The following is a 19,374-nucleotide window of genomic DNA, read 5'->3' as shown; positions in this document are numbered from 1 at the left end:
TATTCATGTTATTCCATACAAAGACATTATTAGATATACATGACTGTTCATTTTAAGTTTAATATGAGAATATAACTTAGTTTATATTGTACAGGCATTAAAGAAAGTTATTTTTAGAGGCAATAATTATGGCAAGTTTGTTTACATAACTGTTTATGAATCATTTATCATATAGTTCAATTGTTGTGAATTTTGATGTCATGTTACTCAAACCTTCTGAATTTTTCTTGTTGCTTTAAGTCTCATAGTTTGTACAAAGTTCTAGGCCTCAGTTGGGCAACATATATATATATATATATATAGGTGACCAAGTTAGTGCAAGTAAGTAAGTTAGTGAGTGTAAGACAAAGCTAGTGAGAGATATAGTCAAATACATCTAGACTGTGTTTGTAAGTTTAGCCACAAAGAGTGTATAGTGGCAAATTTTAAAGTGCAATAATAACAGATTGTATTATAATAACAAAGTAGAGAAGAATAATTTGTCTTGTCAGTTGGGTTCTAAAATAACAGAATTATACTGTGTGACTTTTGATGTAAAAAAAGAATTTTTAAAGCTCTGGTTACAACTGTGGTAACTCATAGAGTAACATAAGTGAATTTATCACTGACTGTATTGTGATAACAGAGTAGAGAAGAATAATTCGTCTTGATTATTTGAAAATACAACTGTGGTGTTTAACTGTGTAATGAACATTTGTATACACATTTGACTTGTTTTGAATATATTATTTTAAGACAAGTGGATTGTGTGCTGTATGTTTATTGTTGGAATTTGTCACCAACAAGTCACAGACACCTACTGTAAATAATCCTGCCTATACTGGTCAAGTCACTAGATGCAGCACCTACAGACTTATGAGATCAGTCTGTTGAAATAAGAGCTGGGAGACTATTGTCTTCATATACTTGATAAATCATGGAAAGCAGCAGGTAGTAGTAGTGACATGAGAAATACCGTAAAAGCTATTTTCAAAATGCATGCCAATCAAACAAAGAAAGGAGGGCTAAATGTGGTGAAAAGGATGAAGTGGTGTGGTGAGGCTCCAAAATTGTTTTAATATAACATACTTAATCTATGTGTGTAATTACAAAACTATTAGTATAGGATCTCTTACCTTGCACAGGATATCTGTACACATGGCCTTTCCATGTGTAATGATAGGTTCTTCATCCTCTCCCTTCCCATCCCAACAGTCCAGCTCAACACATCTAAAATATCCCAGGAAGGATTTTACAGACATTACAAAGACATTTAACAAATGCTGATACAAATTAGATCTATAAATCATATAATAAAAATACTTGAATTTTCTGAAATATGAAATGCAATAAACACATTAACATTAAATAGTCCTATGGAATAAATTTGTGTTTGTATTATGGTTTCCCAATTAGATTCTTTGTACTTTGTAGGGAGTGGAATGAATTCACATAATGTATTAAAAAAAATGTATTTAATAAAAACGAAAATTTTGATGCAGAAATTATCACTAAATATTTTGCTTGCACTTGTATTGCTGCAGTAGGAAATATTATTGAAAGAATAATATATCTTAAATGTTGGTAATAATAATATTCCTGTTTTGTCTGATAATGATCTAATCTTTTCTTAAAAACATGAAACAGGGATTATGCAATCTGTTTGATTGTGTTGATCTCACTTTTAATGCATAATATTGTAGTTTGGAAAAATTCTGCATGTATAGCTTTTAAAGCTATCTAGCCCTTGGTATTTTATACATATATATCTTATATATGTATATCATACATTCATGATGGTAGCCTCATAAATAAATGAAAAAATTATGTAGTTGTGCAAAATTTAAAAAATAAATCATAGACATACTTAAAAGTCTATCAAAGAGCTTTACACCTGTGGGGCCACAATCTACCTGCATCCTGCCAGTAGAACTTGTCTGTACATCTCTACAGAAGAGCGGCCACCAAACTGTCTACCTGTGAGGTAAGTGTTATGAGAGGAGTTGATGTAATAGTGGGACAAGGGTTGGTCCATGTCCATGTACATCTCCAGTCTGTCTAAAAATACTGGAGCATTCTCATCTGACATGAAGTACCTGATCAATCCATCATAGGTTAAAATCCCTACAACCAGAAAATAAACATACATCACACTTTAAGCATAAGTTATTACATACTTTTTATATATTATTTTATTGGAACTCTTTCACATTCACATTCAGAAACTGAGTTCCTGTCCTGAAAAGTACAAATGTGTATTCGAAAACTTAATAAAGTGAATAACTAACACATTGTGCCACATAGAATGTATTAGTCCTTCAAATTTGTTGACAAAGTAAATAAGTTTCAGTTCACTTCAAGAATTCTGTTATTACAGAATCACACACAATGGTTAATCATGAAAAATACGATTTATTGCAGTACCAAGGAAATGGGACACCACACAACATTAAACTAAAATGTACTTAAAATGTAAAATATGTAACATACTATGAGATCAGTTAAAAGGATTTTGTAAGATACCTGATTAGACAGATGATGCCTTAAAATAAGATAGAAAATAGCTAAAAATAAGTGAAAACTATTCAAATAGAATAGGAGTAGAAATACCATATATACATACTGATTAAAGTTACTTCATACACATAAAGCACCACAAAGTAATAAATATGACACTAAATTAGGCTATCTAAATATGCTATAAAGTTTTATTATGAAACATACTCATATTGATCAATAAAACCTATAACATGGCTGACATTTTTTACCAATTTGAGTCATTAATTTAAAGTTATGAAACCTTGAGTGCTAAGAACACATTGAATGTGTGTAGAAACACTGATCTAACTTTCAAACAGAGCCAGTGCTAGGAGGGTGCTGAGGTGGGTCATGCACTTCGAAATTACACTTTGGCCCACTCGAGTTCATTCTCCCTTGTGGTTTACAAAATTATATCATTTTTAAAAAACTGTATGATATTTCTAAATCGGTAAGAATAGTCAATTTTGATGAGTCAAACATGTTTTTATGCATTATATTTTCTGTTTGTAATTTTTCAATGCATTTTTTCAACCTCACAAGTCATCAATATTTATAAATATTTTTTTTCTGATTGACATGCCTGAATGTAGATTCTTGCATATTACATTAAAATTATTCCAAAAATACCTGCCTACTCTATCATCAGTCACATCTGGTATAAAAAGACATGAAAAAAATGGTAGTGCAAGGGAAAGTTAACAAGAAGTAAAGAAAAAGGTTAGTAAGTGGTGGCTAACAAAAAACTCCATTGACATCTCCCATGGGAGAGGAGCTGGGCCTGCTTGTAAATGATTCAACTTTCTACAATTAAATTTTAGGATCAGCATGGCTAGGTGGTTAGGGCACTCGACTTGTAATCTGAGGGTCGCGGGTTCGAATCCCAGTCCTACCAAACATGCTCGCCCTTTCAGCTGTGGGGCATTATAATGTGACGGTCAATCCCACTATTCATTGGTAAAAGAGTAGCCCAAGAGTTGGCGGTGGGTGGTGATGACTAGCTGCCTTCCCTCTAGTCTTACACTGCTAAATTAGAGATGGCTAGTGCAGATAGCCCTCGTGTAGCTTTGCATGAAATTCAGAAACAAACAAACAATACAATTAAATTCTATTATAAACTTTAGTTATAGCTTATTCCTATTTCTTGTAATCCAAAAAAAAACACATCAGATAATAATTTGAAACACACTGTAGTAAATTTTATTTCATTAAATTAAATCAGAAAGACTGCCAATAATTGTGTTTTCTTTTACTATAAAACAGAGAATACCCATATACAACAAAGTTTGCAAAATCCTGATAAATCATTATTTCACTATTAAGGTAGCCAAATGCCTCATTATCAAATTAGTGATGCACATGAATGGATTAGCAAAATTCTCATTGTCCCTATTTACTATTTAGCATTACCACAGCCAATGGAAACCACACTGTTAATGATACTGGACGTATACATGCTTCTGTTTTATATCTCAGAAATATAATTAGGACTTTTTCATAGTGAGGTATAAAGTGCAGTTTTCACTACAAAATTAATCTATATAATCAATTTAATATGCTCATTTCAAATACCATTTTCAGCTTTTTCTGGATCTGGTTCATAACAGCTTATGATTTCTTTCACTCTTTTCTCACTATATAGTGGATAGAGGATCTCATTCAGCCTTGGATCCCGTTGTTTCTGTTAGATTTATATGACAAAAGCAAAGTAATTAATTCAGATATAGGTAACAATCATCTGAACATATTTGCAACAGCTTCTAATCTATTATAGCTACACTTTATTATTTGTATATGATACACACAATTAGAAAAACCTTTCAAATGAAGTTTTTACATTCATATAACTAAAATGATTTTCAAATAGGTACTTACCTTTGAAACATGAAAGGCCTTTCCTTGTTAAATTGCTCTAATGCTATTAATAACCATATAACTAAAGACTTGAATGTCCTTGACACCATGCAGAGAGCGCATCAACTTACCCAGTGTTTTCCATTATCCCACCTTTCACATGACTTATATAAGGTTTGCTTTTTCCTCCATAATACAGATTCTGTTGTTGTAGTCAGGTTGTAAATCAATTTATCTCATAGTTGTAGGGTAGGTGAGTGTGAACATATTTCAGAGGTAAGTAACTGTTTGAAATTCATTTTAATTTTAAAAGTGTAAAATTCAAAACAGGCAGACTTACCTCTGAAACATAAAAGTTGCAATTCTCAGCACAAAGCTACACAATGGGCTATCTGTGCTCTGCCCACCATGGGTATCGAAACCCGGTTTCTAGCATTGTAAGTCTGCAGACATACCACTGTGTCACTGGGGGCCACTAAGATGGAGAAGGGAAATATAGAAAGTCATAAAGACCACTGAGTCACCAAAAATTGGGTTTTTATACAGGAAAGTAACAACCTACATCATAATAATTGAACATGAGATCAATCAGAGCTTGAATAGAATCCAAAACCAGAGTAAAAGTCAACAGAGTGGATTTGTGATAGAAACAAGTAGAGCAGACCAATCTCATAAGGAACTGGACAAAATTAGTAAACTCAGAAAAAAAAAGCATACTTCTCAGCAGGATATCTCACTGTCTTAAGTAATATATAAAAGCTGGAGTCAGGCAGCATATGTGAGCCATCACATTCCCAGCTGTGTACATCACAGGTGGTGGTATACAAAATACATATACATTGCCTTGTACTGGTAGTGGAAAATTCTTGGAAAAGTAGACTAGTAACAATTAATGAGTGAAAATGCTCCTGGGGTTAAGCCCCTACAACCACATCAGAAAAGTTTGTCTAGTCAGCAGGCACCCAGAAAGAATTAAAAAGATCCCAGTAGACCTGAGGATGGGCTCTACAACTCCAGGACAATGCAAAAGGAACACCAAACAGGTTAAGAAAAAGATAAAAAAAAGATACTTAAGTGTTCCACATACTGGTTGGAGATACGAGACATCATAAGGAGAACAGTCATCTCAAGTATGTGCATGTTGAGGTGGAAAAGGAATTTGCTGAGGCATCACCATCATCATCCACCAGCTGGCATCCTCTGTTCATTTCCAAAGGGCATTTTCTCATGGTGTACCAGCACAGAGAGTAGAATTTTGTTTAGGACAACAGCATAGATGGTAAAATTCTGTCTAGAGCAATCAAAGAGTTATATTAACAGTAACAATTACAAAAAATGTAATTTTTTGTAATTGTTACTCTTAATATACCAACACAATGTGCGTTAAAAAGAATTACAAAGAGTTATATGTAATATGCATGAGTTCCATTTGGATGAATCCACTTGACAATAGTCTCATATTATAAGGAGACCATATTTGTTTTTGTTTTTTGATCAACTGATTCTACAATTCTGGGTACCCCTGTAGTTGTTAAAAAAGGTGTTGGGCCACATAGTAATGCATGGATTATCATGCACAACATATGTTTGGACCCAAGTATTAATTAACTAGGCAGGGAATAACTCCCCTATTTGGGAGTTAATCTGGTTTAAAGATTTACAAGAAGAGGCTATACAATGTAACTAAAATTTTAAAAAAGGTATTTGAAATCACCCACATGCCAGCCTGCTGAGTATTCTATAAAAGTACTGTGACTGGGATACTAGAAGGCATTGCTAAATGTCAAATTTAGCAATGCAATCTGAAAACTACTTGTAAGGTTTTCAGGAAAATCAAGTTAAAATAAAATGGATGAATAATACAAGTCAAGTTGTTAATGTAGTTAGTGGAAAAATCGAGGAAAATGATTTGTTGTAAAGTATAAACTACTTTTCCTAGACCCCCCTCCCCCATGAAATATTCAGTATGTTCAAAATAGCAAGTAACTCTGACAAAACATGAAAACTTTCTCTGATTGAGAATCAGGATCAGTCAGGGTAAGTAAAACAATTAGTGAGAAACAACCTGACAACCCCAGGAGTAGATAGAAATTAAGGCATTAAGGCTCAATCTGAGTATAAGGCTTCAGGGGAAAATTAAGTATGTAAATCAATCAAATGCATGGATATCAGAACGACTTCTACCCAATGCATGTAATTAGAGAAAATACAATTTTAGAGTAAAATGATATTCATCCTTAACAAGTAATCAAGGCTTCAAAAATGGAAGAAATAACAAAATGGAAGACTAAACCCAAGGCCCATTTAGGACAATGTGTAAGAGCTTGAGGTTGTAAAGGGTGAAAGGCTCAAAAAATGTAATTCAGCAATGAGGACAAAACAGACTGAAGGTAACCAACTTTGGAGGAAGCTGATAAGCCACAATGATGAAAAAAATGCATAATGACAGAAACAATTTCTTCAGGAGTGGAAATAAACAAGAAATATTGTTCAATGCTCTAATTCTAGAAGGTAGTCCAACAACATTAATAGACAGCAAGGAAAGAGTGTTTACCAGAATGGGTGTTTACAATCAAGTAGTCCAGAAAAAAAAGAATCTGGCTTCTTGGACAAGGAATCAAACAACAGTCAACCACAAAGCTGTAGACAATGAACATCACTGTGAAAAAAAGATGTTCCCATGGTGGTAATGTGGAAAAATGGACATAAAACGGGAAACTGTGTTGAGCAGGCCAGAGTGAAATGGCAAGGAGAATCCTGAAATTCAAGTATCTGATCTTGGCAAGTACTTGAGAAACAAGGTGGAGAGGAGAGTAGGGTAAGCATAAAGGAAGAGATTCTCCCAAGAGTTACTCAAGGCATTACTGCCATAGAATTTAGATTTGAAGATCAGTAGAATGGTTGATTATAAAATGATTACCCTTTTTCAAAGCCAATGAAAAAACAAAGGATGAAGGATCCACTCTGTTGGACAAACCAACAAACTAGGGAAAGAGTGTCTTATAAAATGTTTATTGCACCAAGAATGTTATAGGCTTAAAGGTAAACAAGCTGAGAATAAATCCAAGGCAGCAGAGATTCTGTTGCAAAGCCAGAGTAAATACCACTTTAATTGTTGGTGTAAGCTACCCCTGTGGAATTATGGTGGTATAGAAACTCAAAACAAGCATGCTAAACAGTCAAACATTCTAACACACTGATATTGTTACTTCCTGAGGAGTCTAAGAAAGAGAATGATGCTAATTTCTGAATACAGCATCTCAACTAAGAGATAGGCATCTGTGAAAAGATAATTATCTTTAGGATGAGGAAGAAAAGATCTAGCTGTTGTAACTCGTTTCAACCAAACCAAGAAAAACATGAGTTGATGGAAGAAATATTAATGCTAAATAACAAGTTTTCAATTCAGACACTACTGAAAAACAAGGCCCCATTGGAGTTGTTGCATGTGAGTGCTCCCCAAGAGAAAGACTTTATGAAGTGATGCCATCATCCCCAAAGCAGAAATAATGTTTCTGGTGGTAAGTGTGGAAGACATAAGAGTATGTACATAAGACTTAGTGGGTAACAATGCTTTAAGAGGTGGTTGAAGTGTACCTTGAACTGTGTTGATCCAAAATCTCATGTGTACCAAGTACTGGGTGGGACTAAAATGGAAATTGAAGGCATTGGTGATCCACCCAAGAGATTTGGCTTGTTGGATGGTCAACTGAGTTTGAATGGATGAATGGGTCAGAATAAGCCAATCATCCATGTAAAATGTAAAAAAATATGCTGAGTTTAGGTGTATGGAGCTGAAGATAAGGACATTGAACTGGTAAACCCATAAAGAAATGGGAGACTGATGGATGGACATGGATATAAGGATAAGCATCCTGTACATCCATCAAAATCATTCAATGGCAACAATGAAAAAATGTTCACAACAGCTTGATGCTTTTCGTTTTAGAATAATTACAAAAAAGATTAAAAACCATTTAGGAAATAAAGAATTGAGATAGATCAATGACAGGTCTCCAGTATCCTGATATATTTAGAACTACAACGAAATGGAAGTAAAAACTTTGAGTAGCATGATAAATAATTTTGACTGCTCCTTTCTGAAGGAGATTTTAATGCGAATGTATCAGAAGGAAAATACATTAGATCACACAGAAGGGATCAGTTAAACCAAAGGAATCCTATGCCAAGAGTCCTACAAATGAACCAATGATTCAAGATGACCCCCAAACAGTTCACATAAGATATTCGTCCAGAATAAAAAAAGAGTTACTGAGTGGGTTGGAAAGGTAAATCATGTTTGATATTACTTTTGGCCACTTGGAAATATCAAAAGAAATGAGTAGAAGTAGTTGACATTGAAGTAGACAAGGGACACAAGGCAGCACCACAAATACTACTTGCTGGTATTCAGAATTTATAGTAAGTTAAGTTAACAACCTAACTGAATAAGAATTTTTTTATTATGATGGGAAAGTAGAGCTTACATACATCCTCCTGATGTAGACACAATAAGTCACATGGAAGGTAGGAGAGGAGAACTCTGGGTAAGTTGATGCATGCTCTGCTTGATTTGAAGAACATTCAGAACTTTAATCAAATGGTTATTGACAGCATGTGAGCAACTCAACAACAAAAGGATTTTTACATTTCAAGAGTAAGAACCTGTTTTGACTGTCTTGATTGACTGTCACATTATAATGCTCCCATGGCTGAAAGGGTAAGCATGTTCAGTGACAGGGATTCAAACCCACAACCTGTAGATTGTGAGTTGAGCACCCTAATCACTAGGTCATGCCAAGCCCTACTTGTTTTGAATTAATAGAATTTCCCCTTTAATTCTTCACAACACAATATTCGTTACAAAAACACAATAAAATAAACTCAAAATTATATTTTTGATTATAAGATGCAGCAAAGAAATTGTTATGAAAATTTGTATAAAATATTAACTTTTACTGATGTTTATAAAAAATATAAAGGTATGTACTTCAAATCTTCAGTTCTTACATTAAATATATAGTAATGTAAGAACTGAGATGCACTGAATACATGTACCACAGCAGCAATAATACTTTTACTAGATGACTAAAATATTCACACCTGTGTTATACTAAAATCCTTTTGCTGTGAACCTGTATTCTACTAAAAACTTGAAGTAATTTTATACTCAGGGAGGACAAAATATACATTTACAGTTTGTCATTTGGCACTAATTAACTCTAGATACAATTACAAAATTTTTAGTTTTTTTGTAAGCGGATCTTCTATGTGAAAATGATAATCAAAATACTCCATTGAAATAATTTATATTTAAAACTTCTATTAAAGTTAAGCAAAAAATATGTTTAAACTGCTGGTAAGTAACACTTACATTAACATTCACAAAGCACATATTGTACTTTAAACCATGTTTAAACCATCATTTTGATTTAACTTTCTTTACTTGATACACCAAAACCTTGTATTGTTTTTGTGGAATTCCAAGAATAAACCTAGCACACAGTTACCTGATCTTTACACCAACTGGAGATTAAAGGAACTCCTGTGTGGAAGAACATGTTTGGTGATTTTGTTTCAGGTGGAATGAAAGAGACATGACTTGACATGCAGATGAAATAACAAATAAACACTTTATACACTAGAGAAAACAAAAGGTGAACTGGAAAAAAGGTATGTTAGAGGACAGGTCTACTGCAATGTGATTCAAATAAATGAAGAAAAGAAAGACATAAAAATAGTCATAAAAATTTAATTAATAATCAAATGACAGAAACTATACTTAAGTAAAAGAGAATCAACTTTACTTGGCAATGAACTGTTTTAAAATAAAATATATTTGTCAGCACACATTATCAGAAAGTTCACTAACAAATTTTAAGAAAATGAATCTGTATGAAAAATGCAAAAACTACTCTCACATTTCACATTCTCTCTGTATCTAATCAAACACCAAATAACATCACAACCCCCCCAGTGGCACAGCAGTATGTCTACAAACTTACAATGCTAGAAACCGGGTTTGGATACCTGTGGTGAACAGAGCACAGATAGCCATTTGTGTAGCTTTGTGCTTAACTTCAAACAAACAGAAAATAACATTACAAATAACTGGAAATATCTCTTTTTTTTTCCATGTGATAGCCATATAGCAGTCCCACTTAGACAAGGTAGAGTATAGGGCACAATACAACTACTCCAGGACACAGTAAATAGTTTCTATAACTGGACCATGCTATACAAAGTAAAAGCTAGAATTGAACTAGCAAATAACCTTGCCCAGATTTAGTATGTTCTGAATTAGAATCTTAAAATTTTATTTTTAATTCTGTAAATATGAAATATGCACTCGCTGGAAGAGATATTTGATACCATATTTTTACCTTCTATTTCTGTTTGTTTTGTTTAGTTTAGTGTATATTTATTCATAATTTATTGTTTTCACATAATATTATCTTTTTTTTTAGTTATATTTACATTTCTGTAAATTTTGAATATTGAGTATAACTGATGACACTGGTCGAGAATTTCAAATTTCAATTTCTTAATTTTTCAATGAAATTTCTCTTCCTTTAAATCTGTGTAATGAGATTCTTTTTTTCATACCAACATGTTCAAATATTTGAATCACTAAAATTTAACATACCTCATTTAAAAAGTTCATGAAAGTCATCCAGTCCACATGGTCAGTCTTCCCTTTTGTACTTGTATTACAACAAAATAAATATTATTGAAAATCCTAACACACTACTGTAGCTAATATCTCAATAATGAATATATATTAAATGGTTTTTAGAACATTTTACTCTGTTTTCTAAATTGCCAAGACTTTTTCATCAAGTAGAAACAATTTTAGTTATTTTTTTTATCCTAGATACTAAAAGTAACTTAGCTAAAAAGATGATAAAATTAGTGGTCAAAGGCTATTTAATTTAGTTGGTGCATTAAAAACGCTGGATTCCAAGTGTGTTCAACTGTTCAACAGTCTGATTTGTTATCAAGGGCTTTGTCCCTAATTTTCTAAAATATATTTTTATTGTATCATACAAGGCTAAGAAACTGACAAATAATTTAATGAAGTACGATATGCAAGAATGAGAAGGTGTAATAATAGTATGTATATCATACAGTATTCCTATTTCTTTCAATACACATTTTCAAAGAAATGATTATTCAGAATATTATAATAAGATTAATGCCACGGAAGTCTAAAACTACATTAATTTTACAGATCTCCAATATTTACAATCATACTTTATTAGTTATTTATTCTACTTTTTCCACATAACTATATTTTCTAATTCAATAAATTAATACTACAATTATTTACTTAAATAGTGAAACCACTTAATTTTAGCCAGCAGCAAATAAAGTACTTAAAAATAACAGAATGTACTAGGTAAAAAGCATAAATATGTAGCTTATTATACTTACATACTGTTGAATAATTCTTCTATGTCATTTCGAGGACATATTTTATGGTAGATTTGGTAAAATTTGTCAAAAGTAAATTCTTTCTGTTCCATAACATCATTCTAAAAGAACAACATAATAATTTTGTCTATGATAAATAGACAATTATGAATGCCTGTTTGGAATATAATAATTACGAAAAAGATTCAAAACCATAATATTAACTGAACATTAGTAATTATGATAAAAAAAAGGAACTTTCTTATACACTTATAATTAAGTGACTATCTTAAAATATTTTTATATTAAGTTTAAAATTCATTTATAAGACTTTCTATGGTAACACCTATTTGACTTATTCATTCATTGACCTATGTATTGAGTTTAAAAAGTTTACACTCACAGTCGCAAAATTAAATTCTTATCAATCATTTCCTAGATATAATTTATTTAATTTTCAAATATATTAACATGAAAGTTAAATTAGAACACAAAAATAAATGTAACTTCATTTAGTACATGATAAAATACATTTAATATACTAGATATTGAATTTTTATTATTGATTATGTTAAATTATGTTCTTGTCCACAAAACTTTCTGAAATAACTTGTATTTGTTAAAAAATGTGAAGAAAAAAGTTTGATAATAAGAAATGCTAACACATAAATGGAATTTTTAAAACAGATTTTTAATTATAGTTAGCATTTTCCAACAGTGAAAATGTATTTACAATAGATACTTTCACATAATAGCTTTGCTGCCCTCTATTTGCACAGTTTTCACCTGCCACTAGCCTTGATGCTCCCTCCTACCCTCACATGATTTCACATGGTATAGCTGGGCTGTAGCATGCAACAACCTTACCCCAATAAGAGTGCAACACCTTCCTAGCACAGCTGACTCTCTTTATACTGTAAAGCACTCGAATCACTTTAAGATTAGGCAAAAAAAGATGTTCTAGAAGTCAAAAGTGTTAGATGAGGTAAATATCCAACCTGTAATTGGATGTGCTAGATGGTGTAATGTGGCTAGGGTGCATTAGACCATATCCTGTGGGTCAAATCCTCTCCAAAACCAGGTAGCATTGGGTATTTGTCTTCCAGTCTGCAGTAGGAGGAGGGTCCCAACCATTTTCACCTCAAAAACAGGAGGTAGAAGGGAAAAACTTCTGTTCTAACAATCCAGCCAGAGCACACGCATACAGACCCAGTGCACAACCAACATTAGGCCACTTGGAATACTGACACCCTGGTAACAGTAGGAAGGAGGAATGCATACATGGTGGGTTAACTTCAGTCCAAAACCAGATGCCATCTGGAATTTTTCATCCATTCTATGATAGGAAGAAGGCCCCTACCCTACCAACTACGTGTGAGGACTTATGTTGGCTGGTCCTACACCGATCCAACACCAGACCACCTGGGAACTGACATTCAGGCAAAGGTAGACTGGGGAAAAGCCAGCCAGAGGGGTGAACTGCAGGTGGTGGTTTCGTCCAGTTCAAAAACAGGCTGCATTAGGTATTTGTCTTCTGGTTCATGGTTGAAAGAGAGGTACTCATCATCTATGCCAACAGAACACTGCTCTACTCTTGACTGAGTGGAATTGGTCACATTCAGGAGGAAACCTCGATGGTCCACCACCCCAGCAGCTAGAAACTGGTAAGTGGCAAGGACTCCCATATTCCACTGGGAGAGGGAGGGTAACAAGGTGGTGAGGATCCAGAAGAACATACAACTGTACAGCAGTGCAATAGGTGACCCCAAAAACCCTATCGGAGGGATGGACAGTGATCCCAACACTGCTTTACTCATGATGGTCCACGAGTTTGTATGGTCTCATGTAGGCCTTATTTGTGAAGCAAGAATTTGTGAGGCAACCTCCAGTGGTCTTGTGGAATACCCCATTTTTTTTCATAGAGTATTATAGACCTGAAAGGCCATATGGTGCAAATTTACATTTAAATGTACCTGTACAAGTACCACTCACTATAGATCATGATCCAGAAAAGGAGAAAGGGCCACTGTAAAGGGAAGAGATAAAAGTAAGAACTTAACCTTTCAAAGTCAAAATGAAGTTTGGAGAATGGTGATGGGGAGCAAGCAATAGCCAGATAAAGATGGCCAAATGATGCAGGTAGTAGGCAATAAACATGTGCCACATGCCAGCCTGTATAATCTCTTCCAAGGGAGGACAAATGTGAGCAGCCAGGGAAAGGGTGAGAAGATGAATCCAGTGGGAGGAAATGAGGAAAATATGATGAGAATTCTCAGATAACAATGAATTAGCAAGATGAATAAGTTGGTGAATCTATCCTGTAAGGGTGACAGGAGAAAGGTCATGGGTAGAGGAGAAATTCCAGAATATAAAAAAGACAGGAATGTTAGAGGGCCTAACAATGCAGAGCTCATACCAGAATTGAATTGAGGAATGGAAGGGAGGGAAGTAGGAGTGAAGGTGATATTCCCTTCACAGGCCATCAATGTCTTGGGTAAATAACTATGATTCGGATAAAGGAGGACATAGGTATGGTGATAAAGAATATAGGAGACATTAATAGCAAAGATATTGGACCTATGGTATCCACACATAAAGAGGAGTAAGAAATACATCTCGAGGGGAAGTTGGTACAAAGAGCAGGATGCCAAAGGAAGGAACGGTAAAGGCATGAAGGAAAACACTGAGATTCCAATCTGGTAGGGGAACTGGGTGAGGTGGATGGATCAGGCAAAAGGAACAGGAAAGAAATGACAGGAGAGGAAAAAATATGATGGAAGCAGGAAAAATGACAGGTATTAGACAAAGCTGCTCTATAACTCACAATGGTAGAAGCAGATAAATCACTGTTGAAAAGCCAAGTAAAAAAACTGAAAAGGTGGGGAACACTTGGTAGAAAAAGTGAAAGGCCATAGTGCAAAAACCAACAACAGAAAATGCTCCAATTATGATGGCAAACCATCAAAGAAAAAGGATGGATTGGGTGAGAAAGAAGGAAGGCTATCCATGTAAAAAATCTGCATCATTTCACAAGGGATCGGACAAAATCCACATATGAAGACAGAGTGTGGCTATGACATGATGAAAGACTGAGATTACCAAAGAATGGATAAGGAAAGTTGAAGAGGTAGGGGAGGAAATGATTGAAGGAAGCTTATCAGTGGAAACTACAGTTCTGCAGACCAGAATGGGATGATAAGAATGATTTGACACACAGTGGTTTATACAAAGAGAGAAAGCGTAGGGCAGAAGATAGATGGAAGTATAAGCATACAGATAAAGACTGGTCCAATTCTGACTGAAGATATCAACCACTAAAGCCAAAGGATATGGAATCAGAGATCAGAAGAGGGGAAGTTTTGTATTGAGCTGAGTGCAAATGCATCTAGAAAACGGGGATACAGTGCATATCCACTGGAACACTTGAGGAGCAAGAAACCAATCTGTTGGCAAAATGTTTTGGACAAAATAACCCATCTGCCACATGATTCAAAGCACCCATGATGTGGCAAACAAAAATGTCCTCCTGAGATTGGGCCAAGAAAAGCAGATCAAGCACTTGAATGATTGATGTAAGAGACAAAGGTCAAAGTATTGGAATGGATCATAACCAAGTGTCCCTGTACCACCATCAGGAAATGATCCAAGGCCCAAGAAACAGCTAGGAGTTCAAAAAGGTTGATGTGTAGGGAAGATTTGACCATCAACCTACTATATCTTGAGAATCTAAGTATGCTCCCATTCCTGTAAGAAAAGCATCTGTAAAGAGATGCAAGTCAGGATGGGAGGAGGCAGAGAAATCCCCAATGAGGTGTTGTCCCTGTCGAGCCAACAGGCATACTCAATTTGTAAGGAAGGAGGGAGGAAGATGGCGGAGTTCAGGGGATCAAAGGCTCTGGCAACATAACAGAAGACATATGGCATCAATGTCAGGCCGAATGGTAGAGTGCAGAACTGAAACACCTGACCCCCATGAACAAACCAAATGTAATGTCTGGATGCTGTAAAAATAGGGATATAAAGGTAAACATCTGAGACATGGATCTTGGACACCCATAGACCTGGAGTGAACAACCATCAGAAGGCAAGAAAAGCCTCCATGGTGAACTGTGGGAGGTCAATGAAGCAGGTGAGGTTGGAGAGAACGATAACAGGATGCCAATACCCGGTCTTCTTGGGAAGAACAAACAGCTGGGAATAAAACTCATGAGAAGAATGAAGCACTTGTTCTATAGCATCCTTGCTCAAAACATCTCAAACTGCCTTTGAGAGATGCTGGCAAGAGAGTAGATCCCAAGGAGGGCAAAAGATGGGGCATGGGGATAAAGAGAGAGGAGCAGAGGTAGGTGTATCTGCCAAAAACCCATTAGGGGAATGGTCAATAGCCTCAGAAAAGAGGTGAATGGATGTAAGATGAGGGAGAATGGTAGTGAGTGTAGAGAGGGGGTAAATCATAGTGTAGTAGTAGGATCAGAGCCCAATGTCTGAATCAGAGACCTTAAGATCTGAGAATATAAAAAATGGAAAATTCCAACCTGTGATACGACAAAGCATGGGAGTCAGCTAAACTGGGAGATGGAGCATGCTGACACCTGAAAATAATTGAGTAAGAAACTGTTCAGCATAGACTTGAATATCAGGTGAGGGAGGGGGGTGGGACTAAATAATCTGATGTCCGGGCAGAATGAAGAAGGGAGGGGAGGAATCATATGACACAGAGGAATGAGATAAGAGGTAACATGTCCAAAAATGTAGATATAGGGTGAGATAGATCGAAAGGGGTAGCATGGGAAGGCACAGCAAAGGCTGTATATATATATATATATATATTCATCTTCAGGAAAAGATTCTCCAGGAAAATGGAGATCCAAACGTGATTCCAGAAACATAGCTGACCACATGATAGACTCTAACTCACAATGCACCAAGGCCGAGACCTCCTCCACTGAAAGTATGGAACCAAGCCACAGAAGTAATAATTGTTGTTGGATCAGTAGTGGCAGGATCCATACCAAAAGCCACTGTAGTAATATTAAATTGAAAGTTCATTATGCAGAAAAGAAAAAAATTGCCCACTCAAAAAAATATTTTTAGCAAAAAAAAAAAAAAGAAATAACCACAAACTAACATTCTGAATACAGTAGTATTTAGTGAAATTACACATGATAATATGAAACATGGGGCAAAAATCAAGCACAAGTGCACACTCGAATTTCATATCAAGAAGTGATGAGAGTGCTCAACAGTATAGAGGAAGTCAGCTGCGCTAGGAGGGTGTGTTGTGCTCCTATTGATACCTTATTTACATGCTACAGAGCAGCTATACCACATAAAATCACATGAGGGTAGGTAGGAGCATAAAAAATTATAAAAATTGTGCAAATAAAAGGCAGCACAAGTCAAGAAAAGTTATTATGAAGGCGGAGGTAAGGTATCATATCGGAAGCAGGATTTTGTTGGTTCCATATATTTTTATACATCTTTCATTTTGTAACAGTAATAATTCTGATGTATCAGATATGAATGTTATGAAATTGGCAACATTACACTGCACACTTGAGAGATTTATGTGTGGTACATGAAATCTCAGCAGCAAACATTGTGGTGGCTTTTTTTGTGTGAAACCTCTGGATATAACATCCTTCCATGTAGACACCTGACATCTACGGATGTGGGCTATCCTGGAGTCTAATGTCGCCTGATATGAACCTTTATGACTTTTCTCATGTTTATTGAAAAATAATCCACAAATTATACAGGAGCTTAATGATGCAGTAACTTGGAAGAATATGTAAAGAGTTTCCCATAAAACAATACATAGTGTTTTGTGCAATGATACATCACATGATATCACAGCAAGGAAGATATACTGAACACATCATTCTCATTCCATTTAATTTATGTAAAATCATGTTAAATTTTGTGTTGTTCATGTGTTATATTACAGAATTATTACAAAACAAAATGTACGATGCATAAAAATCACCCTGTAATAACTATGAAACTGAAATGCTTTGAGTAGCAATGTGCTATACAAGAGAGTATTTAGTTTCTTTCTAGCTGGTCTTACTAGTTATCTAAGGGCAATATATACAAAATGTCAGAGAGATTATTACATTACCTAAGTATCATTAACAAAATGAACAACTCAAGGTTCAGTGTATATAGAATATGAATGTGTACAGAACTTAAGAACAAGAAAAAACTGGAGATGCCAAAGTTTTGCTACATGAACAAATTAATTGTAGCTTCTGCATACTTATGTAAGATGGTACAGTGAATACTCTTTAGTTCATTGTACATACATGTATAAGGTCAAAAGTGTTTGCTGTATACAATAGTTCTAGCTATACCTTTCCACTTGGAAGCCCTACTTCTGCAAAACACTGATAAACTAGCTTTTCTGTCTTCCCTGATGCAAACGTTTGGGCAATTCTAGAACACAATAAGAAGCATCAAAAACTGTATGACACCTTCTGTTACTACTTAATGTACTGCAATTAATACCTTAACAATAAAGATAGATTATTACAAGATATTAGCTGCAAGTGTAAAATATTTCATATCACAAATAACAAGATCAAAATTAGTTTTCTAGCTAAGATAATGTAAATTAAACACTCCAAAGACCTTTAATATGAATTTAAGTGTATTTCTTATATGGCAGATCAGATCACAACATTTTTTATTAATGTCTAATGTCTTTAAAAAATAGATTATTAAAACTTAAACTAAGCTTAAACCTACCTTCTAACTGGAATTTTCCCATCTGGATCCACTAAAAATCCAAGTTTCATCCAGCTGGAAATAGACACAAGAAAGTGTTAAACTGTATTCTCTCGAAAGATTTATTGAAGTTATCATAATTTGAATACAAAAATTATTTGTTGAAAATGGTGTCATCAAAATGTAACAATATAAGTAGGAGATATTATAAAACGTTGTTACAGAGATTGAAAAACAGTATTAAACTAAAAAATTCTGAAAGTAGAGAACCACATATAAACAACTGAGTGAGTGATTGTATAAATTTTTTTTACATAAATCAAAATTCATAAGAAGGAAAGTGTACAAAAGAAGAGTATACATACAAAATAAAATTGTGTATATACATATTTTAGTTTTTAAGGTTAAAACATAAAGTAGAATTTAAAAGGCCTTTGGTTTGTAAGTTGGTTAGCTTTGATGTGATCCAGAACAAGTGAGATTGCATATAACTCTGCAATGACCATAAAAGCCTGAGACTTCTTGAGCAAACCACAGCAGAACCCACAGAGTCATTTGATATTGAGCCATCAGTAAATTACAATACTGAAAACTGGCTCAAAAGAGGGTTCATTAAATATATGTAAGTATTTACAGTTAGAAGTATATGGATTCTACAGGTGACACGGCAAAACATCAGAAGGCTGGATGGTAGTAAGCCGTAGAAGATAGGCTGATCATTAGGGCCAGGCTTGGATATGAAAACCAAGAGTAGGAACAGCAGATTATCTATTTTCAAGTGGCAATAGAACTGGGTCTTAGTCTTAGTTCCTCCCATTCCGTTGGGAACATTGGTCAGCGAGACCCCGCCATCTGCCTCTGTCA

General features: G+C 34.6%; 1 protein-coding gene across 1 annotated transcript in view; it reads right to left on the bottom strand.

The window, feature by feature from the left end:
* The window catches only part of LOC106457626 (1-phosphatidylinositol 4,5-bisphosphate phosphodiesterase-like), a 96,666-nt gene that overhangs the window by 44,321 nt on the left and 32,971 nt on the right, over nt 1–19,374 (bottom strand). The window contains exons 6-12 of the mRNA XM_013917061.1: nt 18,532–18,585; nt 18,138–18,219; nt 11,806–11,906; nt 11,018–11,075; nt 4,090–4,198; nt 1,893–2,103; nt 1,116–1,209 (exon numbers count right to left, since the gene is read on the bottom strand). Coding sequence (XP_013772515.1) covers nt 1,116–1,209; nt 1,893–2,103; nt 4,090–4,198; nt 11,018–11,075; nt 11,806–11,906; nt 18,138–18,219; nt 18,532–18,585 — 709 coding nt within the window. The remainder of the gene's footprint in view (nt 1–1,115; nt 1,210–1,892; nt 2,104–4,089; nt 4,199–11,017; nt 11,076–11,805; nt 11,907–18,137; nt 18,220–18,531; nt 18,586–19,374) is intronic.

Source organism: Limulus polyphemus, unplaced genomic scaffold (genome assembly GCF_000517525.1).
Source record: "Limulus polyphemus unplaced genomic scaffold, Limulus_polyphemus-2.1.2 Scaffold353, whole genome shotgun sequence".
Classification (NCBI taxonomy): Eukaryota; Metazoa; Arthropoda; class Merostomata; order Xiphosura; family Limulidae; genus Limulus; species Limulus polyphemus.
This window is presented reverse-complemented; position numbering and strand designations above follow the sequence as displayed.